Source organism: Ranitomeya variabilis, chromosome 4 (assembly GCF_051348905.1).
Source record: "Ranitomeya variabilis isolate aRanVar5 chromosome 4, aRanVar5.hap1, whole genome shotgun sequence".
In the NCBI taxonomy this organism is placed as follows: Eukaryota; Metazoa; Chordata; class Amphibia; order Anura; family Dendrobatidae; genus Ranitomeya; species Ranitomeya variabilis.
The window spans coordinates 613,442,219-613,468,253 of NC_135235.1; the positions used below are offsets into that span (position 1 = coordinate 613,442,219).

The 26,035-nt window shown below is 41.3% G+C and overlaps 1 protein-coding gene and 1 long non-coding RNA gene across 6 annotated transcripts in view; one reads left to right on the top strand and one right to left on the bottom strand.

Moving 5' to 3' along the window:
- Nucleotides 1-26,035, top strand: part of SDK2 (sidekick cell adhesion molecule 2) — an 826,128-nt gene that overhangs the window by 708,834 nt on the left and 91,259 nt on the right. For all 5 annotated transcript variants that reach the window (XM_077253403.1, XM_077253405.1, XM_077253404.1 and 2 more), the window contains exons 10-15: nt 3,124-3,240; nt 8,551-8,718; nt 14,255-14,357; nt 18,313-18,489; nt 18,574-18,710; nt 24,359-24,506. In XM_077253403.1, coding sequence (XP_077109518.1) covers nt 3,124-3,240; nt 8,551-8,718; nt 14,255-14,357; nt 18,313-18,489; nt 18,574-18,710; nt 24,359-24,506 — 850 coding nt within the window. The remainder of the gene's footprint in view (nt 1-3,123; nt 3,241-8,550; nt 8,719-14,254; nt 14,358-18,312; nt 18,490-18,573; nt 18,711-24,358; nt 24,507-26,035) is intronic.
- On the bottom strand, nt 6,477-14,063 carry LOC143766051 (uncharacterized). Its single transcript, XR_013213506.1, has 3 exons — nt 13,973-14,063; nt 8,539-8,752; nt 6,477-7,011 (listed from the first exon to the last, which is right to left on the bottom strand). It is a non-coding gene; the product is annotated as an uncharacterized LOC143766051 (long non-coding RNA).

Consider the following 26,035-nt stretch of genomic DNA (forward strand, 5'->3'; position numbering starts at 1 on the left):
GAACCAGCGTCTTTCCTCAATAGAGCAAAGTTGCAGTGACATGTAAAGGGCACCTGAAAAAACCCAGGATAAAAAACCCACAAAATGAGCATATAACCTTCAAATAACATAGGGTGCTTAGTTAAAGTTATTTTGATCAAAAAAGCATAAAAGTCAGCCCACCACAAGGTGTACCCATTGGGATGGGCACCACGACAAGGTGTATCCATTGGGACAGCCACTATGACAAGGTTTACTGGTCAGATTTGATAACACTATTAAACTGCAGATGTAAGTTTAGTCTGCAGGTTAATAGCGTTATGAAGGTGACTGGCCTATGTACTGAAAGTGCGACTGTCACGCTGCTGCAATGCAGGTAGATGCGAGCTCCACTAAATGGCAATAGAGTGGAAGGAGGGCTACACCTAGACAAAGCACGCCTGCCGTGCAGCAGCGAGGCTACCACCAGGAGGCAGCAGAGTAGTCAAACAAGCTGGGTCAGCAACAATCTGTAGCACGGTACCAAATGGAAAAAAATAACTCAGATTTTGAGACAAGCCGAGAAGATTAATAACGGTCAGGAGCAGATAAGCCAAAGACAAGAGACAGAAGCAGGTCAGAATACAAGCCAAGTCAAAACCAGGCAGTCAACACAGAAAAGGCAAACACTGAGTTAAGACGGGAATAGAAGAAAACAGAGACACGGGTTCAGGCAGCTAATCCAGCAGGACAAATCAGAGCAATAAGAGTCAGCTACAGCAGCCGTAGGCAAAAACTATAACTGACATCACCTGCAGGAAGCAGCGATGATTAATAGCCAACCTGAACCCAAACTGAGGCTGAGAAAGGTAAACCCCTGACATGACTAGACCAGGAAAAAGGGAAAACAGGACCCCAAACCCGGTCTGGATCATGGCAGCAACAACTGGGAAAAAAATAACTTTATTTCTTCGCTGACGGCTTTCAGTCATAGAGGAATGCCCGACAAATTACAGTCACCACTCACAGCAGCAGCTCTATCCAAGCTCCGGCACTGACTGACCGTCGGCTCTGCAGTCCATCAGTACAGAATCGGGTGTCGATCAGTGTCGGGATGTACCTAGAGCCACTGCTGTGAGTGGTGTGAGCGATGACTGTAATTGCTCTGGACACACATTTATGACTGAAAGCTGGCAGCTCTCGGGAGTTACAGTGGAGGAAATAAGTATTTGATCCCTTGCTGATTTTGTAAGTTTGCCCACTGAATATGAAAATCCAAATTACCTTAAATCCAATTGATAACTGATAAAATAAAGTTTGCCCACTGACAAAGACATGAAGAGTCTATAATTGTAAGGATAGGTTAATTTTAACATTGAGAGATAGAATATCGAAAATAAAATCCAGAAAATCACAATGTATAAATTTATTTGAATTTTGCAGTGAGAAATAAGTATTTGATCCCCTACCAACCATAAAGAGTTCTGGCTCCTACAGACCAGTTAGAAGCTCCTAATCAACTCGTTACCTGCATTAAAGACTGCTGTCTTTCATAGTCACCTTTATAAAAGACTCCTGTCCACAGACTCAATTAATGAGTCAGACTCTAACCTCTACGACATGGGCAAGACCAAAGAGCTTTATAAGAATGTTAGGGACAAGGTCATAGATCTGCACAAAGCTGGAATGGGCTACAAAACCACAAGTAAGACAGGAGAAGGAGACAACTGTTGGTGCAATAGTAAGAAAATGAAAGAAATACAAAATGAAGGTCAATTGACATCGATCTTGGACACCATGCAAGATCTCACCTCGTGGGGTATCCTTGATCATGAGGAAGGTGAGAGATCAGCCAAAAACTACAAGGGGGAACTTGTTAATGATCTCAAGGCAGCTGGGACCACAGTCACCAAGAAAACCAATGGTAACACATTACGCCATAAAGGTTTAAAATACTGCAGTGCCCGCAAGGTCCCCCTGCTCTATGAGGCTCATGTGCAGGCCCATCTGAAGTTTACCAATGAACACCTGGATGATTGTGTGAGTGATTGGGAGAAGGTGCTGTGGTCAGATGAGACAAAAATTTAGGTATTTGGCATTAACTCAACTTACCGTGTTTGGAGGAAGAGAAATGCTGCATATGACCCAAAGAACACCATTCCCACTGTCAAGCATGGAGGTGGAAACATTATGTTTTGGGAATGTTTCTCTGCTAAGGGCACAAGACTACTTCACTGCATCAATGGGAGAATGGATGGAGCCATGTACTGAAAAATCCTGAGTGACAACCTCCTTCCCTCAGCCTGGACATTAAAAATGGGTTGTGGCTGGGTCTTCCAGCAAGACAATGACCCAAAACATACAGCCGAGGCAACAAAGGAGTGGCTCAAAAAGAAGCACATTAAGGTCATGGAGTGGAATAGCCAGTCTCCAGAAATTAATCCCATAGAAAACTTATGGAGGGAGTTGAAGCTCCGAGCTGCCAAGCGACAGCCTCAAAATCTTAATGAGCAGTGGACCAAAATTCCTCCTGACGTGTGCAAACCTCATCATCAACTACGAAAAACGTCTGACTGCTGTGCTTGCCAACAAGGATTTTGCCACCAAGTATTAAGTCTTGTTTGCCAGAGGGATCAAATACTTATTTCTCACTGCAAAATGCAAAAAAAAAATTATAATTTATACAATGTGATTTTCTGGATTTTATTTTTGATATTCTATCTCTCAATGTTAAAATTAACCCACCCTTACAATTATAGACTGTTCATGTCTTTGTCAGTGGGCAAACTTACAAAATCACCAAGGGATCAAATACTTATTTCCCCCACTGTATAAAGTGTAAAGGGCCCATATATTGTTCTTGTACAGAGGCCCTCTTCTCCTGCATGTTAGCATGAATACCGTAAAAAGTTATTATATTGGATGATGGACACAATTATCCATCTCTGCCTCCTTACTGTTTGAAAATCCAGTGTTTACCTCAATTCTATCTTTATACTTATCTTATAAAATATACTTTTCACTATCTTTATAAAATACGTTCATAAATCAGACCAGGCAATATCAGTGCCTTCTCTGCTCCTTCCATTCTCTCTGAAGCTTTTGTCCACCAATTAAAATTTTGACACCTGATCTAAAATTACTTATATTTTTTGTATCTTAAAGGTATCGCTCCCAACATCACAAAGGGTCCCCTGGACAGTACGGTAATAGATGGCACCGCACTGGTGCTGCAGTGTGAGACCTCTGGAGCTCCCCGACCTGCTATTACTTGGCAAAAAGGTAAAGTTTAAAGTCTTTTGGAGATCTAGCGCTCATAAAAAGGCTTATTCTCGCTCATCAGTCCTTATAGATATGCTGCCAATCATTTGACAAAAGAGCAAAGCGTTCATTTTTCAGCTGATGGGATCTTTTATGGCAGCATGAAAATCATTGCTGTCGGCAACACATCGCTCTGTGTAAACATCAGATGTGCCGCCAACCATATCCCAGAAACAGATGGATGATTCTAATCAATGCTCTGCCCCCAAACAGTATGTATTGGCCCTTGAGAACGGTCCTTTAAACAAGCTCTGATCAACTTGTATGTAGTCAATCAATAATTCTTATGGACACAATCTGCCCGAATAAATGGGTGTTTAGCGCATGGACCAATGTGATGAAGCCATGACTGAACTTGAAACCAGTGCTGGATGAAGGTCTACATATAAGACAAAAGTCAACCAAACCCACCAATATCAGCTGGCAGTCTAATGTTTAGGGCGTAGAGTTGGTACCAATCAGTTTGCAAGACCCTGTCCAGCAGCCAAGTCAGTAATTGGTGGCAGTCGGATTGGATGCCTGAGAATAATCTTTTCCCGGTATCAGTGGCTCTTTTTTTGATTAACCACGCTGGTGATTGTGCCAGGCTAGCTAACCAAAAGAAGAGCCAGAGATGCCGTCAGGTAAGAGGCAGTTCACAGATCTCCCATCCAGCGGCCACAGATTACCAACTTGATGCTGGACCAGGTCCAACGAATTCATTTTCACCATCTCAAGCAGGGGAAACTCCTGACTCTTGTCTGATAGATGATGTGGAGGGAAAGAAGGATCCAGCCTGCAGGATTTCAGTGACCGATCCTTTTGTTCTCCCTGGAGAGGTTCGGCAGGGACTCTCTCATAGAGAACACAGGAGCTCAAGGCCTGCTACTATCTAATGTATATGGGGGCCTTTAAAAGTGTGCATGGAGTGGAGAGTGCACACATGATAGCGATGTACAGCACCTAAATAATACACCGTACCACAGATTGTGCCATGAGGAAAGGCTTCCCACCAGAGAAGTAAATGAGGTTCTGTTTATGGAGGTCCAAAAACATCGGCCTATTGTATAATCCAAATTCATGCAATTTTTTGTTATGGGTATATTACATTGAGGCAAAATGTTTCTGCACATATATAGTACTGTGCAAAAGTTTTAGACAGATGTGGAAAAAATGCCTAGGAAGGAGTCTTGGAGGTGTTTATATGGTCCCAAAAGAGCCCTGATCTGTGATCTCCCATCATCCACACTGTCTGGGGTCACATGAAGACACAGAAGGATTTGCACAAGCAACATCCATAGAAGATCTGTGGTTTGTTCTCCAAGATGTTTGGAACAACCTCCTACTGAGTTCCTTCAAAAACTGTGTGCAAGTACCTAGAAGAACTGATGAAGGGAAAGGGCGGTCACCAAATATCAATGTGATTTAGATTTCTCCTTTGTTCATTTACTAGATTTTGTTAATTTATAAAAATAAACTATTAACACTATTTTTTACAGAGCCACTAACCTATCGCTAGAATAGCGTCAAGTACCAAACTAATGACTGAAGTGTCAAGTAAATCTCGGCAAGAGAACGTTTTGCTCCCAACTTATTTTTTTAAGATTACTTGCGATCTGCCAGCACTTACTGAGTTATATAACTGTAGTTATGTTACCGTATACCAGAAAGTGAAGACACTCATGCGTGGGCGCAAGAAGAGTTTGTTGCTATGTCTTTGATGACCAAAAAAAACACATCACTCCGCTAAAGCTTTTAAGGGGTGCAGACAATCTGTCCGTCAACAGGCTGCAAACTCGATAAAGAGTTCCTTGTCGACGAGATCCGTCTGAAAATAAAGTCATCCTGAATAATTTACCAGTCTCCTGGCTCAGCACACTCGGATACATAAAGCCTCCTCATATCCCCTATCTGACTGTAGCTATGTGTGATGCCGATGGATAGTGATATTCACCGTCTCCCTCCATGGTGTACAATGATTTGCAGAGTTCCTCGGCTCTAGACTGTGCGTGTGTTAGTTATACGGAGAGCTTTCTCATCTCTCGCCTGTGTATGAATGATAAGCTGATCCTCCGCTCCCAGCCGGTGTATAAATCATAGGCCGAGCCTTTCATATCCAGACGACAGCAGTGCCAGTCCTCTGTTCCTCAAATAAAACTGGCACAAGACAGGTTAATAAAGCAGAACTGCCTTATAATATATGACAGAGCCATATTCTTCAATGCACAGTTTGCGTTCAGCCCTGAGGAAGATATATACCCAGCCGTGGCCTCTCCGCCAGCAGTGATCCAGACTTAAACCGTGTAATAGTCCGACTCGTTTTATGCATGAAGGCAAAGCGGCAAAAAAAAATATGTTAATAGTAGCAGACAAGGTGAAGGGTTAAACTTTTCTGTATATCAACGTGGTTTATGACCTGGAGGTTTTTCTTTAATGGGAAGCCATAGAAACTGGAGGATCTTTCGGCTTTTTCAATTTAGCAGAAACGTAACCCTTCACAGGAAGATGGGAAATGCTGGGATGGATGAATCTTGACCCGTTTCCCGGACTACAAAATTAAGAACATAGAAAAATTGCTTTTTTGCGTTTGAGATATTTATCAAAGGTTAAGTCTTAATGTTACTGTTCGGAAAAACATAGACCCCATGAAAGCAGCCAGCCACTGTGGCTGTGATTGAGAATGATGTCTAACGCCAGGTCGACACCGGAGACAATCGAATTTGCGAAGATTCGAATTCACCAAATCACGCAGATATTTACAGAAAGATTTGATATGCAGCAAAGATATTCAAGGAAAATTGAATGACCCATATTATGTTCTCTTTAGATGCTGGTGCATAATAAAGCTAGGGTGCAAAAAAAAATGTAATACTCAACTCATGAAGCTCAACTTTTGGTCCTCAGCGCCTATAATATTCCCCTTCCCTCGTTGCTCGCATCTTCTTCGGTCTCCTTCACTCTATGACGGGGCTTCCACCAACAACTAGGCCTTTGACATCACTGTGTGCCATTGCAGTAGAGGCCTAGTTGCATTCTCTGGGGATGCATGACGTGACAGCACAGCCTGGAGTGTCGACAAAGGTTTCCTCAGTGCTGGAAGACTCAGCATAGAGTAAAGCAGGCCGAAGAAGATCCACATGACCAGGTAAAGTAAAAAAGAACAGGTTCCGAAGACCGGAACAGGTGAGTGGTGGAACATGCAAGCAATGAGTTGAGTATTAAGTTTTGAGGTGTTTTTTTTTTTAACCTTTTGCTGGCCCTTTATGGTTCAGCTTAAAGGGAGCCGTAGCTGGATGCCGTATTGCTGAATTTGTGTGGAGCAAGACAAAAAAATTGTGTTTTGGAGAATAAAAACTTTTGTGGAAAAGAATTCAGTTTCAATTGATTAAGTTCGATCCTCTCTGATTGGCACCGTCGGTGAGCCCTCATGACACAATGAAGATATACATGCACTAAACTTTCTTACTGGCCTCAAAGTACCTGGGGTAAGACACAGATGTCGATATGACATTGTGCTTGCCACACAGTTGCCCCATAAGGATGGTTTTTCACATGATATTTTTGCAGCATTTCTCTCGCGGCTTTTTGCTGTGTTAGCTTGACGTTAATTAGCAAATATCAAACGTAGTGCAAGCTGAGCTCTTTTGTGGCCTTCTTTCACACTTTGATGCATTTCTTGGGTCTTTAAATTTTTCTCCAAATGCAGTAAGTTCTAGGTCTGGCTTTTTTTCAAGCTTTTTCACATAGGCTTCCCTATAGCAAAAAATAAATATTAAGTAAATAGGCTTTTTTAATTTATGTATGCATTGGAAAGGCTTTTTCCCATCCTCATCGATGGATAGTGTTGGACAGTTTTTGTAAAAATAAGCAATTCTGCAACTTACTGCTTATCAAAATTTGCAACTGTTCTTGGGATATTAACACTTTTCTTTCTGGAGTCCGACCACCAAAAAGCGGGGCTTCTGACCTCGGACGTACTATCCCGTCCGAGGTCAGAAAGGGGTTAATAAGCAATACATTTCAAAACTGGTTTTATTTACAAGTGCTATCTGACAATATCCATTTATGAAGATGGGAATAACCCTTTGAAGTATATGAAACAGACTTCTAAAAAATGCATGAAAATTCATAGTGTTTAAAAGCCCCACCAAAAAAACATGCTGCAAAAAAAGCTATGGCTCTGAAACAACACAGTTTTGCCAGTGTGAAACTGGTGCACAATTATTAGTGACCTATGTAATTGCACAAAAATGTTGCAAATGTCTTTTTTTATGCCTGCTCTTCCAACTTTCTGAAAAGTGGGCACAACTTAGCTGAAGTGGCATGTCCTGGCACAGCCTGAAAAAATCATTATAATTTATGCCACGGAAACGTATGTACAGTGGGGAAAAAAGTATTTAGTCAGCCACCAATTGTGCAAGTTCTGTGAAGACTTACAGAAAACGTTTGACCTCTGTCATTGCCAACAAAGAATATATAACAAAATATTGAGATGAACTTTTGTTAAGACCAAATACTTATTTTCCACCATAATTTGCAAAATAAATCTTGCCAAACCAGACAAGGTGATTTTCTGGATTTATTTTCTCACTTTGACTCTCATAGTTGTGGTCTACCTATGCTGTCAATTACAGGCCCCTCTCATCTTTTTAAGTGGAAGAACTTGCACAATTGGTGGCTGACTAAATACTTTTTTTCCCCACTGTGTGTAAAACTGGTGTCGATGGATAATTTGTCGATAATATGAAATTGGCCATTGTATGGTGGCTTAGCATGCCAGGGATGATGGTGGTTGCACTGGCCGCAAAATCATGAAGGGTGCAAAAGTTCAAAAGGATACAAAGAATGCAGCCGGGCACATGCCCCGGACATTTGGACGGGTGCCCCAGATCTCCTTTATCTTCGGCAACATGAAGCTGGTATAGTTGTGTCCTGTGTAGACAGCCACTTTCCATCCTGTGTAGGCCAACAAGTTGCTACAGCCTAATACATCAGCGTCCTTAGGCAAGCGGCCCTCTCCGTGGGAATGGGAGAAAGAAGATGACCTACTCTACACCAATGCCATTGTACTTGGAGTCCAAATTTGGACACTGTTGTCCAGGATATTAGAGGGGCCACAAATTGGATATTCCCTGAGCACACCCTTAAATTGAATAAGATCCAAAGTGTACATGCAGTATATTGACTCGCCAAACCTAAATCTGCAATGTTCAGAAGGTTTCCACGTAAGGTGAAAATAGAAATCTCCTTTTTACCAATTGTCCCTAATTTGTCTCTCACCTTTATCGGCAGCTGACAAGGTCTTGGCCAGCGGGTCGGTCCAGCTGCCACGTTTCACCCTTCTGGAGTCTGGAAGTCTACTCATAAGCCCGGCACATATATCAGATGTGGGCACATACACCTGCACCGCTACCAATTCTCGTGGAGCAGATGAAGCCTCTGCTGATGTTATCGTCTGGGGTAAGAGAAGCGCCTTCTCCTCGTATCGTCCTATCTAAGGAAATAAATAGTGCCGCTACTTCTTCCACTAACACATATTGTTTTTTTACAGTTCGTCTCTGTTTTAGCAGCCGTAGGAGTTGATGTTGTTTATTATAGTCATTAGGGATAAAAGGTTTTTCATGCAGCTTAGTACCAGTGCCGTTATGTTCCCAAGTGCCCTCAATATTTCAATTCTGCTTGGAGGTCACTCTATGAAGCGATGAAAATGACACTTGGCTACACAATGGCTGGATATGTTTTATGGCTAAGAATACCTTTTGGTAATGTTAAAGAGTTTTTTTAGCTCAGGAAAACCCAGGGTGTAATAATCCTTCTGCCGGCTTCCCCAAAGGGCAGGATGTCACTTAATGGCCTGTTTTCACAAAGCTATGAATGAGTAGCATCATCATCAGGTTCGTTACGTCCTATGTTTGAGCTTAACGTGAGAAACGAATTTAGGAAAGAGGGTTTCAGTTTTCACAATAAAACATGACCAAGAAACTTTATTCCCATCGCTACATTATGCCAGAAAAATATTTAGAATTGAGAGTCCTCAGTGGTTGATACCTTTTAATGGCTAACTGTAAAGACGGTAACAAATTGTAAGCTTTCGAGACTCTGCAGGTCCCTTCATCAGGCATAGACTAATACAAATTCTGAAAAAAAACATATTTATGCACAATACAACCCTGAAAAAGTGCCATAGATAAGACAGGTGACGTGAAGCAGAACTACCATTATGTGAGAGTGCTAAAATGTTTATGTCCATAAATATTGGAACGAGTGTGAATGTTTTATGGTCCTCTGAATGGGTCTGGTTATGTCAGGTTTGCTTAGCTTGTGGGAAAAGGTAGGTCTAGGGTTAATCTGGATGGAGTTTTCCTTTACCTCCTAGCTCTCTGGAGTTAGGCCACGCCCCCAGAAGTCACGTGCTTCAGGTCCTGTTTGTCTGAAGCATGCATCTTCACCGCTGCTGCCCCGCTCCACAGGTATCTTTGGGCACAGTTTTTTTTACTCAGAACACGTGCACTGGCTCTGTTAGCAAGTGCAGTGCGGTGTTCCTGACAGGTTATGTGTTATGATGACCCCACAGGGTCTGAGGAGCAAATTCCTTAATTGATGTAAAAAGACATAAATCAATGCTAAACATTCATTCCTGCGCTGAGTGTGTCAAAGGTCTTCATCAGTTTATATTTCCAGACTCTTCTGTCTCTCTGAGATTTGAAGTTACCTTTTAATAAAAGTAATTTCATGTCCATGGTGCTGTGATCAGGGAGACAAAAATGTATTGCCACAGGTAGATCCATTCTTTTTTTCTCTTATTGTATGGCGATGAGAATTGATTCTTGTTCTAAGCTTTTGCCCTGTCTCCCCCACATACAGACCCCCAGTTGGACAGTTAGTACAAATAATTAGGTACACCACGTCAGATGTGATGCAGCTGAAAGTACCTGGTATCTTGTAGTCCTGATGTGAGTTGGGGATCTTTATCTTGTCCGTGGTCATTATGAGTGGACAGGTTTTACATTTTTTCTGATTGCAGGGAAAGGTACCCGCAGCTGTTGGAGAAGACAGGGAGCTTCTGACAATGATACTTCTTAGATTTGGGGGCTGCCTAAAACTCAGTAGTGGGGGGTCTGGAAAAATGGATTGTAAGCAGGCATCTTTTTGTACTAAAGGTTGTTATTTCCGTGCAGCTCCCCTTAGCACCTCCAGATTTGGATTGTAGGTGACTACTAGAGGTTCCCGGTTATTTTCTTCTGTAGCTTTGTAATGTAACAGGTGATTCCTTGATATTCTGGTGGCTCTTGTGATCTGGTTTTCAATTGTTCTTGGATGGTAGCCCTGATTCAAAAAGGTCTTTCTGAGGAGACCAAGGTGTTCATCTCTATCCATGGGGTTGGAGCATATACGATTGTATCTGATGGCTTGGCTGTAGACAATGGAGTTTTTTACGTGTTTTGGATGGAAACTGTCCCATTTGAGGTATGTTGGGTGGTCGATTGGCTTCTGATACAGGGATGTCTCTATTTTCATTGTTCTGCAGCTTAATGTTGGTGTGAAAAAAGTTTATTTCAGTGCTGGAGTAGTTGAGTGTCAAGTTGATGGTGGGATGAAATTGATTAAACTGTTCATGGAACATCTTTAGCTGTGGCTCAGACTCTGTCCAGATGTTTAAAATATCATCAATGCAGCAGTAGTAGGCCAGAGGCCTGATGGGACATGAGGACAAAAAGTCGCTTTCAAGCTTGGCCATGAAAAGATTTGCATACTGTGGGGCCATTTTACTTCCCATTGCTGTGCCAGTCTCCTGTAGATATATCTTGTTGTCAAATTCAAAGTAATTGCGGGTGAGGATGAATTTTATAAGTTTCACCACAGAATTTGCATCAGTCCCTGTGTTTTCCACGAAGAATTGGCAGGCATTTAATCCATCCTGGTGTGGGATATTAGAGTACAAAGATTCCACATCCATGGTGGCCAGGATGGTTCCTTCTGATAGAGGACCTATTGCTGCTAGCTTATTAAATAGGTCAGTTGTGTCCTGAATGAAGCTGGGTGTGTCCTTTACCAGGGGTTTAAGAATACCCTCTACCCATCCAGATACCTGCTCAGTAAGGGTGCCCACACATGAAATAATTGGTCTTCCTGGATTTCCAGATTTGTGGATTTTGGGAAGCATGTAGAATGTCCCTATTCTTGGACTTTCTGGTATCAGGTCATCGGCTCTTGTGGATTCGTCTGGCAGACAAGATATCAACTTGATTAGTTCCTTGTAATAGTCCTATGTAGGATCCAACTCCATTTTTTTTGTAGTAGCATGTGTCCATAAGTTGTCTGTTTGCTTCCTTCATATAGTCTTATGTGTTCATTATGACTATTGCACCACCCTTGTCTGTATTGTGTTGTATTGTGCATAAATATGTGTTTTTTCAGAATTTGTGTTAGTCTATGCCTGATGAAGGTACCAGAGTAGTCTCGAAAGCTTGCAATTTGTTACCGTCTTTTCAGTTAGCCATTAAAAGGTATCAGCCACTGAGGACTCTCAATTCTAAATATTTTTCTATCTACTGGCTAACACAGAACCAAGATATATATCTTTCCTGTACATTATGCCATTACTTCATGATCATTGGGGGGTCCTACCTCCGTGACCCCTGTCGATCTTAAGAATTAAGTGAATCAAGCACTAATGTATGAATGCATGTGTTAGCAGGACCCCTATCCATAAAGGAGGGATCGGCTCTGGCAGATTCGAGCCATACGGAGGGACTACATTTATACTGCAGTGGCCATCGCCTCTCAGATTAAATGTGGCGTCTGCAATGAGTGAGCATGTAATCCCGTGCTACCAAAAAGTGCAAAATTGGATATAAATGGCTATTGCTCCAGCAAGAAATAATGTAAGACCTCATGATGATTTACACTTCAGAAAATGCAGCAGGTTTACAACTCGTCCTATGGAAAACCACAACCTGCTGTCAAAATGAAGTTTGCCAACTCAGCTCTATAAACGCTCAGTACTACGGCTTGAAAAATGCGATCTTTAAAAGGAGAATACAATCATATAGTGTAATGATAGTGAAGAAAATTGCCCCTCATCCACTTAGAGCAGAATATGGCTAACAAGCCAAAACAGCTGCCTGTAGATGAGTTCCTGGTTTGGCGTTTATCCCTGGCCATGTTGCAAGGCTCGAACATTGACTTCTAGCAACCTCTAGTATTTGACACTTGCGAGTTTTCTTTAATTTGGCAACAGAACTAATTTGCATGTTTTCCCATAAAGCTTTTCAAATAGTCTCCATACTCAGCAAGTGCCCGTAAAGAGAGCCAGTCCCTCCCCAAAGATCAATTACATAAGATGTCAATTGTCCTAAGTTAGTGGCAGGGACATGTGTACAGTATAATGATAGAGTAAGGAGTTGGTCAGGGCTCTTGGTGCTGAGGAAATCGTGAGGAGTATCTGTATATTCCGTGCTATGTTTACCCCCTTAAAAACAGGACTTCAGGTGTGGCATTGCTTGGGTCTGACAAGCAACCAGTAACAGATCAATATTTGGGCATCTTATCTTTTCAAAGCATGAGCCTTGCAAAATTTGCATAAAAGCTATAATTTCAAACAGTTCTGCCCCTTTAAAGAGGACCTGTCACCAGATCAAAAGTGACCAGTCCTTGCTATTATTTTATTCCTGTTTCGACACTGAGTATTCCATTTTTTATATTTTTTTAAATCCTTGATACGGTTCAGGAGATCTGGGCCTTTTTATTTAGTGCTGGTTTTTAAGGGGGCATGGCTCACATGATCCTCTGGGGTGTGTCTTTAGAGTGCTTTGCATAATTTCCCTGTGAACCACGCCTCCTTAGTAAAAAACATAAATATCAGCACTAAATAAAAAGGCCTATATCTCTGGAACCATATATAATAATAAAAAAAATTGAATACTCAGAGGAGCAGAGGATAACATAAGATAAAAACTGGCCACTTTGACCAGGTGACAGGCCCTCTTTAAATAAATAATTCTTGGATCACCTGAGTTGGTCCTTTAGAAAGAAACAAAAATTGATTAATAAACAGTCCTGGGTTACCCTTTACCCGAGATTGGTGCCTAAATGAAGCCTCTCTATGGCCAGACTTTTACTTGTAAGAGGTTCTTCAAAGAATATACAGTTCTTGGAGTTTTCGGTGACTTGTAGAGGTGACAAACTGCACAGACCTAGTAGATATTCCTTTTATCTGCCTTCAGTGGAACAGAGAGCGGGATTAAATGAGATGCTGGGAATCTGCTCCTTGGGCGTTCATACAACGTGATTTGCTTTGAGCCCCTTTGTCTTCTCTTTGCCTTTCACAATCATGATCCTTCAGCTGATCGCTCCCCATTGTCTACAATGACAGGAGTGAAATTAGCTCGTCCTGTGACTTTATCTTCCCTGTAACACTACAGACCGGGGGGAGTTCGAGGACCATCAAACCTGTCTTTTCAGCTCCATTTCAAAAGACCATGTTGAGATGTCATACACCAGCTTGTCAATGCAGCTGGTAACCTTGCCATGTCAGAAAAACAAAAATGGGTTGAGTATAAAGATGTTAAATTTGAGTGTTGTGCCATGAAGGACATCCTCGTACAAAGCCAAATTTGGGAAATTTTATATGAAAGGGTCATAATTTTGTAATTAAGGTCAGGAGGGATGAGACCCATAGCGAACCGATAATATAAATATCCAGGCAACTTACGTTGAAGATGATAAGCAAAGCAAATGCTTTATGTCGGCTGCGGAAGTATCGACCTCAGTAAAGAGCTTGTGTAGTCTTCTGTCTTAAATCCTTGGTGCAGGAAGGTAAAGAACATGTTACAAAAAGCTTGTTGCCAAGATTTAGTAAGCACAACGCGAACATGGATATAAAATGCTCCTAGAAGATCAGAGACAAAAGCAATAAATAATAATCGACAGGAATGGAAACTGTACAATGAGAATACGGACAATCGGTTAACGCTAATTCTCTGTGTCCCCACAGCTCGGACCCGAATCACCAATCCTCCAACAGACCAGAGCGTTATCAAGGGCACCAAAGCGTCAATGTCATGCAGTGTTTCACATGACTCAAGTGTTGCCATCAGGTAAGGCGCAATGTTCATCGAGCATTATTTACGTTTGTTTCGAAAGAGCCAACTGATTACAGACTAGCAGACACTGCCTCTCTTTTTGGATCTCCACAATTTTCTTGGATGAAGACGATCTCTTCTCTGCAATAATACTTCTGACCTCACCCCAATGGCCATCCAAAAACCTAGATTTATGTCAACTGAAGCCACCAATATGGACGAGTTCGGCCAATAGTCTACTGTGTATGGGCTCCCCCGACAGTTGATTGTTGGGGAAGTTAATGAATCGGCATGTCCATTGTTCAGCTGACAGCCATCTAAGATTTATGGGGTGTTTACTATCTAGTAACCTAATAATTCACATACTCATCTGCTGTTTCACGGGCATCTAAAGGTGGCCTTACATCTCGGATAGTCTTGAACCGATTCTGGTGTGTAGTCACCATTAAGATCTTGATCACTAGTGGAGTTTGTGGATTATTAGAGAATAAATTCTAAACCTTTGGATGTTCATGTTGGTGAGGGTATCCGAGGCACAGAAAAGAAAAATTTGTCCTAAGGGCCCCGAACACATTAGATGAAAAATGTCCAAATCCACTAATGCCTGTGTGCACATTAGTTGCTCAGATGGTTATCTAATGTATGCAGCCACCTTTAGTCATGGTAACCAACCAAAGATGCCTCCGCCCTTTGGTCCTTTGAAGAGGTTATCCATCTTTACGGACAATCTTTTTTTTTACTTACGTGCATTTATGTGGGGCTGGCTGCAAAATGAGTTCACTGAGAATCTATCGGTAAGCTCATTCTAATGGTCTAAAAAAAGGAGAGTTTGTAACTTTTTTATCTGTCTTTTTCTTAGCTCCTCTCGGCTGATTTATGACCACAGACAACATCAAGGTTGAATGTGGAAGCAAAAAGTACTCAATTGCAAAATAAATGTTTTCACGCCTCCCCCCAAAAAAATATTCCTAAATATGGACAATTCCTTTAAAGTTAGTTTATCGCTGGTTTAGTCTTCAGTTGAGTAGTCCTGTGGTTCATTGCCTGGTTCTCCACACTCCCATGCCCAGTTCATAATTTCCTGCCATCCAAGGTAAGACATGGAATATGACTCTTGGGAAGCTTTTGCTATCAAGAGTGCCAACATGGGAACCATCTCTTATACAGACAACTCTTCCTTCTTGTCCTGGGATCTGAGATAGTCCTGCATTTCTGTGGTTGGACAATAATCAGACATACTAAGCCTCTTGCCTTCCTTTAGTTTTAGATTCGTCCTTCTGCACATTCAACCTTCTTCCCACCACCGACAAGGAAATTCTGCAGACCCTACGTGATCGCCCGGCATGCTCCGCATATTACACTTTCCTTTAATCCCTAAGTCTCTTTTGTTATAATAAGGCATAATAAAGGGGTCACCCAACCTTGCGCCGGGCCGGAGCTCAAGAGGACCCATGCCTAATTAACACAATCTCATTTCTCTCTATACCTCACCCATAAATAATGAGGGAAAATTAAACATTACTAATTGGTTCCGAACAGCGGGGGGAGGTGAGAGAGAGCCCTCGGTGAACTCGGTGAAAAATTTAATAGGAGTTAAAAAATTAATCTTACTTAACTTCATCCGCGGTGAATATTTTATCGGGTGATATTAATTCTCCCGTCTACAGCATATGTATCATTTCAAGCAGAAACTTCTCTCCGGTCATTTTGGGACAGCGGTGGGGGTTGGTGTTAAGTTGGTAAATCAACTTATTCACCACTGAATTCATCTTAAAGGGGAAGTCCAACAAAACAAAGTTTCTGACATCTGAAAATTAAGTTGTTGTGGTGCCCCTGATGTTTTACCAATGAAGTCGCCATCTAGCTATTAAATGCCCAAATCCCGTCGCTAAATCAACAAAAGTCTCCTGCATGGATCTTATCTAAGCAGCGTGGTGCCTTCATTCTCAGGAGCCATCCAGTTGATTTCTCTTGCGCCACATACATACAGATTTGCAGGAAAAATTGAAGGGGTTATCCGGCTCCATTAAAAGTTTATAGGCAGCATGGAGGGCCGAAAAATAATGATGTCGGGCATAATGACCTACAGTTACCCCCATGAGAACCACAACCAGTGACCAGATGCAATGGTGTCTCATTTTTTGATCCCTTTGGCATGTCATTGGCCAATGACGGGCATCAGGTGCCTGAGAAATGGGACATCATCGCTTCAGGTGGTCTGTGCTGGATCCATAGGCAAGACAGCAGGTGAGTACGCCCCATTTTGTTACTTTTAAGCCAATCATGCATCCAGTAAAGCTTTTGTTGAGACCGGACTTTCCCTTTTAAAGGGGTTGTCCCCTTTCAGAAAACTCCTGTCCCCCATCTGCAGTCTGTGTAAAAAAAAATATATAAATATGCTTTACTCACCCTTCCTGGGTCCGATGTTGAGTCTCTGCCACAGCTCCTAGTGTCTGTTATTGGCTGCAGCACTGACGTCAGATCAACAGTGCTACAGCCAATCAGTGAGCTCAGTGCCTCTCAGCAGGGTGATCTGTCAACATGGGCAGAGCCATTAAGTGGCTGTAGCACTGATTGGACTGGACACTCAATTTAAAGGGGTTGTGCTCTTTCAGAAAACCCCTTTCATCCGGTTCCAGTTTGTTATGAAAAAAAAAACGCTTTTCTCACCTTCCCCAGGTCTCTGCCTCAGCTCCCAGTGTCTGCTGATGTGACGTCAGCACTGCAGCCAATCAATGAGCTCAGTGGCTCTTAGCACGGTTTTCCATCTATATTGGCAGAGCTGCTGATTTGTTGCAGGACTGTCAATGTGACATCGGGGGCAGTGATGGGGCATCAGCGTGGGACCTGGGAAGTGTGAGTAAAGAACATTTTTTTAAACCCCATTAAGTGCGGGGTAAAAAACATCTCATGGGCAGGTACCCTTAAATTGGACTTTTGCTGAAATGTTAAATTTATATTGCGTGATCAGAACTTCTAATCCTAAATGTCGGTGGAGGACCTTCTGTTCCCCACTCCATGTCATGATTGGAGGTCCTAAATATAGGGCAACAATAAAAATGGCATTTTTACCATCCAAAGCAGCGGGGTGGCAGGACAGGGGTTCAATCTGGAGTTCTGTTGCACAGCATTATGGTCTGAAGTATAAGTTGCGGGGGTATTTTTTGCATTCTGGTGTGTTTTTTTATTTTTATGACGAGTTTTTCCTATATTTTTACGCAAACACAGAATGCCCCTGTGTATAAATACCTCCTACCGGGTTATTGGTTTTCTATAATCACCTTACAGCATTGTTATTTGCAGATTACAGACTTGGACTATTTTTAGAGAGACACTCCATCAATTATCCGGCAAGTGTAGAAATGATCTACAGTATAAAGAGCCCATCTGGAAATCTAATGACAGGGACCCCCGTTGTGTCAAGATGTGCACAATATGTGCGGCACGCTCTATAAATAGGACCTGCTATCAGTATGTAGATGGACCAGCTTGTACATAGGCGAGAGAATGATGGAAAATAAAGACAATATCCTCATATTGTGCTAAAAATTCCCAAACCATATATCTGTTCCCAGACCCCTGAATGGCCGATATGCCCTCTCATACCCTATTATCACCATATCTGTAGACTGATTGGCCCAGCCAAACTCAGATGAAACGAGGTCCAAATTTTTTAGTTGTTACCCACCAGTGAATAGGATGGACAGATGAAGATGAACGACCTAAATTTATCAGGATCTTTCTTCTTTTATTTCTTACGATGATGTGTTATTACAAGTATTGATTGGTATTTACCACCCTGGGGACAAGGGGAAAGTTATTGGGCCCAATTATTACCAATTACATCCATTATTTAGGTCAAAAGGGAATACTCTTAGAGCTTCTCCAATGTTTAAGATGGAGGGGTAATATAACGAGCCTTCGTTCGGCATTGATCACTTCTTCTACATCTCCTTCTCTTTTGTCCAAGGTACGTGTGGGAGAAGGATGGTGCTCCTTTGAGCATAGACAATTTGCCAAGAATGCGTATGGACAAGAACGGCACTTTACACATCTCCCAGACTTGGTCAGGAGATATCGGGACGTATACCTGCCGCGTCCTGTCGGTGGGGGGCAACGATTCTAAAAGTGCCCACCTACGAGTCAGGTAAGGACATAGACCAGTAGCTTATGATCGAAATGACGAGATTTGGGGTCAAGACTAACAAGACAGACATTTGTTTCTTACCAGGCAACTCCCTCACACTCCTGAGAACCCTGTGGCAATGCTAAGCACTGTTGAGTCACGATCCATAAATCTGACGTGGGCAAGACCCTTCGATGGCAACAGTCCCCTGATCAGATACATTCTGGAGGTTTCTGAAAATAGTAAGTTCATGTGACATGCAAAAAATGGTCTTGGGTGTTGCAACTAGTCTCTATTAAGTGATGCTCCGTGGTCAAAAACCAGAACTTGGTGCTACATTCGACTATGTGAAACCCCTCCACCTTGCACTGGTTAAATACCAGATGGTGCAGAGGGGTGTAGAAAAGTTCAAAAGTTGCTTTCTTTGTGCAGAAATTTTTTTCTGAGGTTTCACTGCTGCTTCCGGAACATGCCTGGCAGTCACTGCAGGAGAAAGAGGGGCTTCAAAATACTCTTGATGCATTAATGCATGTATTCCCATAAAAAATTATAAGGAAAGGAGACTGATTTGGGAATGACACTGGTCACCTAAAAATAACGTCTTTTAGGGCACTCTTAAGTTTGTGCATGGTCGGAATTAATCTGATTGCCTAGGATAGCGCATTCTAGAAAACTGGTGCAGCACTAGAAAAGTCCTGAAGATGAAAATGGGAGGTCAAGATTATGGATAATGTTAGACTTAGATTGTAGGTAGAGCGTAAAGCACCAGTAAGGTATTCATGAGGTTCTTCAGTATTGCAGTGCCTGTCCATTTCCACTTTGATCTTACTTATGCACGATAGGGATTACTCACATAGGTCACAATCTATACTTGTTAGTTAAGTTTTGCAGTTTCCTAAGGAGCCTTGTCATATATTTTTCACACCGAGGTCTCCGATCAGGTTGGAGAAGATGATATTCTTCTCTTCCACGACCAGTAATTGCTCTCCCATAAATCACAAAGTCGTTTACAGATCACATAAAGGTAGAGGAATGTATTAAAATACAGAATGATTCCACCATCAGTTCTAAATAACAGCATCCTCTTCACACTCGTATTTTTTTTACTAGCGAGTCATGGCTCTCCGGTGTAAAACAGCAGAGCGAGATCCATCCTGCGCAGCTTGTAGCAATTTGCCAAGGAGGGTCATAGGTCATCTTTTCACTAGAACCTTAGCATCCGTTCCCCTTAATCTTATTATTTGTTTTGCTGCAAAACTGCATCTTTAAAGCCACCGCTCGCGCTTTATCCCGCACCCGCTTTCTTTTCCCTGTAAATTGAATTTTTCCTTTTTTTTTTACGGCGCACCAACTTACTTGGTATGAACGACACAGCTCCCCGTAACATTGTATTGTGCAGATAAGCACGTCCTGTAGATAGATGGCTTAGCATCAAGACACAGAGCGGAATAACAAACTAGATCATAACACTAACCCTTCAGCTGCCATACTAATCCATCTTCGAAAATCCAGGTGGTTCGCCGCATTAATATTCATGACCATATTTATGGATCAGGCGCGGACCTGTATCTTGCAAGCTCGGCATTTTTAGAGTCAATTTTGGCTGAAGGTTGCAAGTGCTCGAAATAAGAAAAAATCAAATCAACTGTGGCAGGGGGTGTTGCAAAAAAATGGCGCCAAATAAAACTGCACGCATGCGCCATTTTAGCAATAAGTTAATAATCCATGATAGTCCATGAAGAAGAAGGTACCCCAACGACAATAGGAGAGCATGACAGTGTGTCTCCCGAGTGGCCAGGATTGGGTTAACCCAAGCCCTGTCTTATTTGCAGGCGTCTCTCTGCCTTGCGAGTTGAATTCCATATTTATGAGGTGCCTTCAGAGAGATTTAGCATCTCTTTCGCCTGCCTGCGCATATCATATGCAGATCTTATATCCCATCCTACACCCCAAAGGACCGAACCCCTAGAGCAGACCCATCTCTGATTTCCATAGACGATAGACCACATTTATCTTCCTCTGTACATCATCATGGCAAAACGAGAAAAAGCACAAAAAAAAAAAAGCAACATGTTTTCCTTGTGTCATTGGGATGCCCCCTGCAAGACAAGAGCGTGATAATACCTCTCACGACTGTAGTGTTAATGTTGTCGCTTGCATGTATATATTTCTCAGCGGGAGAAAATGGCTTATGAAGCTGATAGCACAAAGTCCTTCCTTGGAGCTTACTACTGCCATACCTACGTAACAAAGCACGGGAGGAAAGGCTCCTAGATCTCACTGCTTATAGCTTAGAGGAGAAATGGCAGGTGGGGAGGGGGACACAGCTATGAAGAGACGTGAGACGCTACATAAAAACCTCAACACAAACTTACTTTTAGTTATTGTAGAACAAGAGATCATGGCCTCAGGTAACGGGAATCAAAGACAGGGCTTAGCAACGTCGTTAATGTGGCAAACGAAAGAGCAGCGGCTCTCAGGTCTTACTAAGATACTGTACAACACAGAAATATGCTGGGTGTTAGGTTATATTCTCAAACATAGGGGGCAGTATTATAGTGGTTATATTGTTGTGCATATGGGGCAGTATTATTATAGTAGTCATATTCTTCTACATAGGATCAGTATTATTATAGTAGTTATATTCTTGTACATAGGGAAGTATTATAGTAGTTATATTCTTGTACATAGGAGGCAGTATTATAGTAGTTACATTCTTATACATAGGGGTAGTATTATAGTAGTTATATTCTTGTACATAGGGGTAGTATTATAGTAGTTATATTCTTGTACATAGAAGGCAGTATTATAGTAGGAATCGGGCCACCATCTAGTAGTAGTTATATTCTTGTACATAGGGGGCAGTATTATAGTAGTTATATTCTTGTACATAGGGGCAGTATTATATTAGTTATATTCTTGTACATAGGGGTAGTGTTATAGTAGTTATATTCTTGTACATAGGAGCAGTATAGTAGTTATATTCTTGTACATCAGAGCAGTATTATAGTTGTTATAGTCTTGCACATAGGAACAGTATTATAGTAGTTATATTCTTGTACATTGGGGTAGTATTATAGTAGTTATATTCTTATACATAGGGAGCCGTATTATAGTAGTTATATTCTTGTACATAGGAGCAGTATTATATTAGTTATATTCTTGTACATAGGGGTAGTATTATAGTAGTTATATTCTTATACATAGGGAACAGTATTATAGTAGTTATATTCTTGTACATAGGAGCAGTATAGTAGTTATATTCTTGTACATCAGAGCAGTATTATAGTTGTTATAGTCTTGCACATAGGAGCAGTATTATAGTAGTTATATTCTTGTACATAGGGGGCAGTATTATAGTAGTTATATTCTTGTACATAGGGACAGTATTATAGTAGTTATATTCTTATACATAGGAGCAGTATTATAGTAGTTATATTCTTGTACATAGGGGGCAGTATTATAGTGGTTATATTCTTGTACATAGGAGGCAGTATTATAGTGGTTATATTCTTGTACATAGGAGGAGTATTATAGTAGTTATATTCTTGTACATAGGGACAGTATTATAGTAGTTATATTCTTGTACATAGGGACAGTATTATTATAGTAGTTATATTCTTGTACATAGGGACAGTATTATAGTAGTTATATTCTTGTACATAGGGGCAGTATTATAGTAGCTATATTCTTGTTCATAGGGACAGTATTATAGTAGTTATATTCTTGTACATAGGGGCAGTATTAAAGTAGTTATATTTTTGTACATAGGTTCAGTATTATTATAGTAGTTATATTCTTATGCACAGGGACAGTATTGTAGTAGTTATATTCTTGTACATAAGGACAGTATTATTATAGTAGTTATATTCTTGTACAAAGGGGCAGTATTGTAATAGTTATTTTTGTACATAAAAGCAGTATTATAGTAGATATATTCCTGTACATAGGGGGCAGTATTATAGTTGTTATATTCATGTACATAGGGGACAGTATTATAGTAGATATATTCTTGTACATAGGGAGCAATATTATAGTAGTTACTTTCTTGTACATAGGGGGCAGTGTTATAGTAGTTATAGTTTTGTACATAGGGGGCAGTATTATAGTATTTCTATTCGTGTATATAGGGGGAGTATAATAGTAGTTATATTTTTGTACATTGTGGACAGTATTATAGTAGTTACAGTGGGGAAATAAGTATGTAGTCAGCCACCACGGCACTCTGTAAAAATATGGGTATAGGTGCTCAAGTAGGGTCTCCGGCCCGTTAAATCCAATGTGTGTACCGTACATATTTTTACAGAGTGCCGTGTAGCTCTTTTGTATACAGTATTACAGTAGTTATATTCTTGTACATAGGAACAGTATTACAGTAGTTATATTCTTGTACATACACTCACCGGCCACTTTATTAGGTACACCATGCTAGTAACGGGTTGGACTCCCTTTTGCCTTCAGAACTGCCTCAATTCTTCGTGGCATAGATTCAACAAGGTGCTGGAAGCATTCCTCAGAGATTTTGGTCCATACTGACATGATGGCATCACACAGTTGCCGCAGATTTGTCGGCTGCACATCCCAAAGATGCTCCATACAAGGCAGGATGGATCCATGCTTTCATGTTGTTTACGCCAAATTCTGACCCTACCATCCGAATGTCGCAGCAGAAATCGAGACTCATCAGACCAAGCAACGTTTTTCCAATCTTCTACTGTCCAATTTCGATGAGCTTGTACAAATTGTAGCCTCAGTTTCCTGTTCTTAGCTGAAAGGAGTGGTACCCGGTGTGGTCTTCTGCTGCTGTAGCCCATCTGCCTCAAAGTTCGACGCACTGTGCGTTCAGAGATGCTCTTAGGCCTACCTTGGTTGTAACGGGTGGCGATTTGAGTCACTGTTGCCTTTCTATCAGCTCGAACCAGTCTGCCCATTCTCCTCTGACCTCTGGCATCAACAAGGCATTTCCGCCCACAGAACTGCCGCTCACTGGATTTTTTTTCTTTTTCGGACCATTCTCTGTAAACCCTAGAGATGGTTGTGCGTGAAAATCCCAGTAGATCAGCAGTTTCTGAAATACTCAGACCAGCCCTTCTGGCACCAACAACCATGCCACGTTCAAAGGCACTCAAATCACCTTTCTTCCCCATACTGATGCTCGGTTTGAACTGCAGGAGATTGTCTTGACCATGTCTACATGCCTAAATGCACTGAGTTGCCGCCATGTGATTGGCTGATTAGAAATTAAGTGTTAACAAGAAGTTGGACAGGTGTACCTAATAAAGTGGCCAGTGAGTGTAGGAGGCAGTATTATAGTAGTTATATTCTTGTACATAGGGAGCAGTATTATTATAGTAGTTATATTCTTGTACATAGGAGCAGTATTATAGTAGTTATATTCTTGTACATAGGGAGCAGTATTATTATGGTAGTTATATTCTTGTACATAGGAGCAGTATTATAGTAGTTATATTCTTGTACATAGGAGCAGTATTATAGTAGTTATATTCTTCTACATAGGAGCTGTGTTATAGTAGTTATATTCTTCTACATAGCAGCAGGATTACAATAGTTATATTCTTGTACATAGGAGGCAGTATTATTGTAGTTATATTCTTGTACATAGGGGCAGTATTAAAGTAATTATTTTCTTGTACATAGGGGGCAGTATTATAGTAGTCATACGCTTCTATATATGAGGCAGTATTGTATATATTCTCAGTTGGCAATGACTGAAGATAATTTTCCGAAAGAGAAAACACAGAAATATACTTCTGCCATCTATTTGGAAGAATATAACCATGGTTTGTACACTTAGCTAGGATATTCGTATAGACCATCATCTGCATTAATATACTTTTGGATGTGATCTTCGGTCTTGTCTCTTTCACAGGTACCCCTTGGTCCATCCTGTTTGCCAATATGGACCCTGACTATGCCTCATTCGTTGTGAGGAACCTCATCCCCGCTCGCTCCTACCAATTCCGCCTTTGCGCTGTGAATGACGTCGGCAAAGGACAGTTTAGCAAAGAGACACAGCGGTAAGAATACAGAATTAAGTATTGATAAGTATCTGTGCCCAAACTCCAGGTTCTGTTCCCTACAAATGAGAAGAAACATAATTTGTTGCCTCCACTGTCTCATCAGGGAGGTAAACTAAGGTTTGTATTGTCTGTCTTACTTTTCATTTGTATCCTGGGAGCCCATTACACAGGGAGAGACATTGTAAGACATAATCAGTCGCTGCAGATACATATGTTAAACAGAATTTATGTAAGATCTGGCGGTTTCTGATAGATGTCAGGCACTTTGAAGTTGGGGTACCTCCCCAGCAGTAAGACGCTTGTATTATTTTTCCTGCTTTTATGAAAAGTAAAAGATTCAATAATTGTGAAGCCTTTCCTCAGTGGATTATCCTGAATTTTTTATTTTTTGTTAATGTTTTTTTGCAGCTGCACTGAATTCTTGAGCTTGTGATTCAGGGAGTCAGGAGATGCATATATTACTAGACTCCAAACATCATGTATCTCTGTAGATTCTGCAAACCTTTAACCCTTCACCTGGCCACGGGCTGCAGTGAGGAATGCAACTCTCTGCTTTTATCATAATCATACATACTGTATATTAAAAAAAATGCTGACAGTTTCTTCTTCCAGCCATTCCCTGGTCTTTTATTAATCTCAAAGATGTGACCATGCGTACGACAGCACCAACATACTAAGTAGCGCTGCATAGACGATGCACATTAAAGGGAACCTGTCAGAGACTTGAAACCTCCCCAAAAGACATTAATATGACTGTACAGCTCTATAAAAGATAAGCCTGTTGATCCCTTTGTGATCCCAAAATTCTTCTTATATGAATGAGTATGCAAGTAAGCAATTTTGGCATGTTGGGGTTAGATCTGGTACATCTTCGAGGGTAAGGGTTTCAATAAAGGATAGGGTGAGTAGACCGTCATTTACAATGGTTAAGGAAGACCAATCGTATAGATGGGGATCTGTCAGAAAATGTTACCCCCTCACCAAAACTATGAAGCCCTATAGAAGATAATCCAGTTGATCCCAACTTTATGACCCCAAAATTCTTCTTCAGCAGTGAGAAATCGCATTTTGAAGTTCAGCCTGGAAGTGCACTATGGCTTGAAGATGCACTTACAGCTTCTCGGCCTCGGCTGTATCTCTCCGCTAGCGTCACCCTTTCCTGACTCATTTAAAGGTTGTTTGCTCTGGTACTAGACTACTGACTTGTCAATCAGAAAAGGAAGGGTGCTGCTAGTTTGGGAATACAGCAACGGTTGAGAAGCTGTAAGTGCAGCGTCACACCACAATGCACTTCAAGACTGAAATGAAAAAACGTGATTTCTCGCTGCTGAAAAGGCACTTTGGAGTCATGAAGGGATCCACTGGCTTATGTTGTAAAGGGATCCATTGTCCTATTAATGGTTGAGGGGATCAAAGTTTGATAGGTCCACTTTAAACTTTATCTATGTACAATTGGTCTTTCTTTAGTGTTGAGGTGACTGTCTACTTCTCCTAGCCCTGACCCTCGAAGATGTATGAAAGATGTA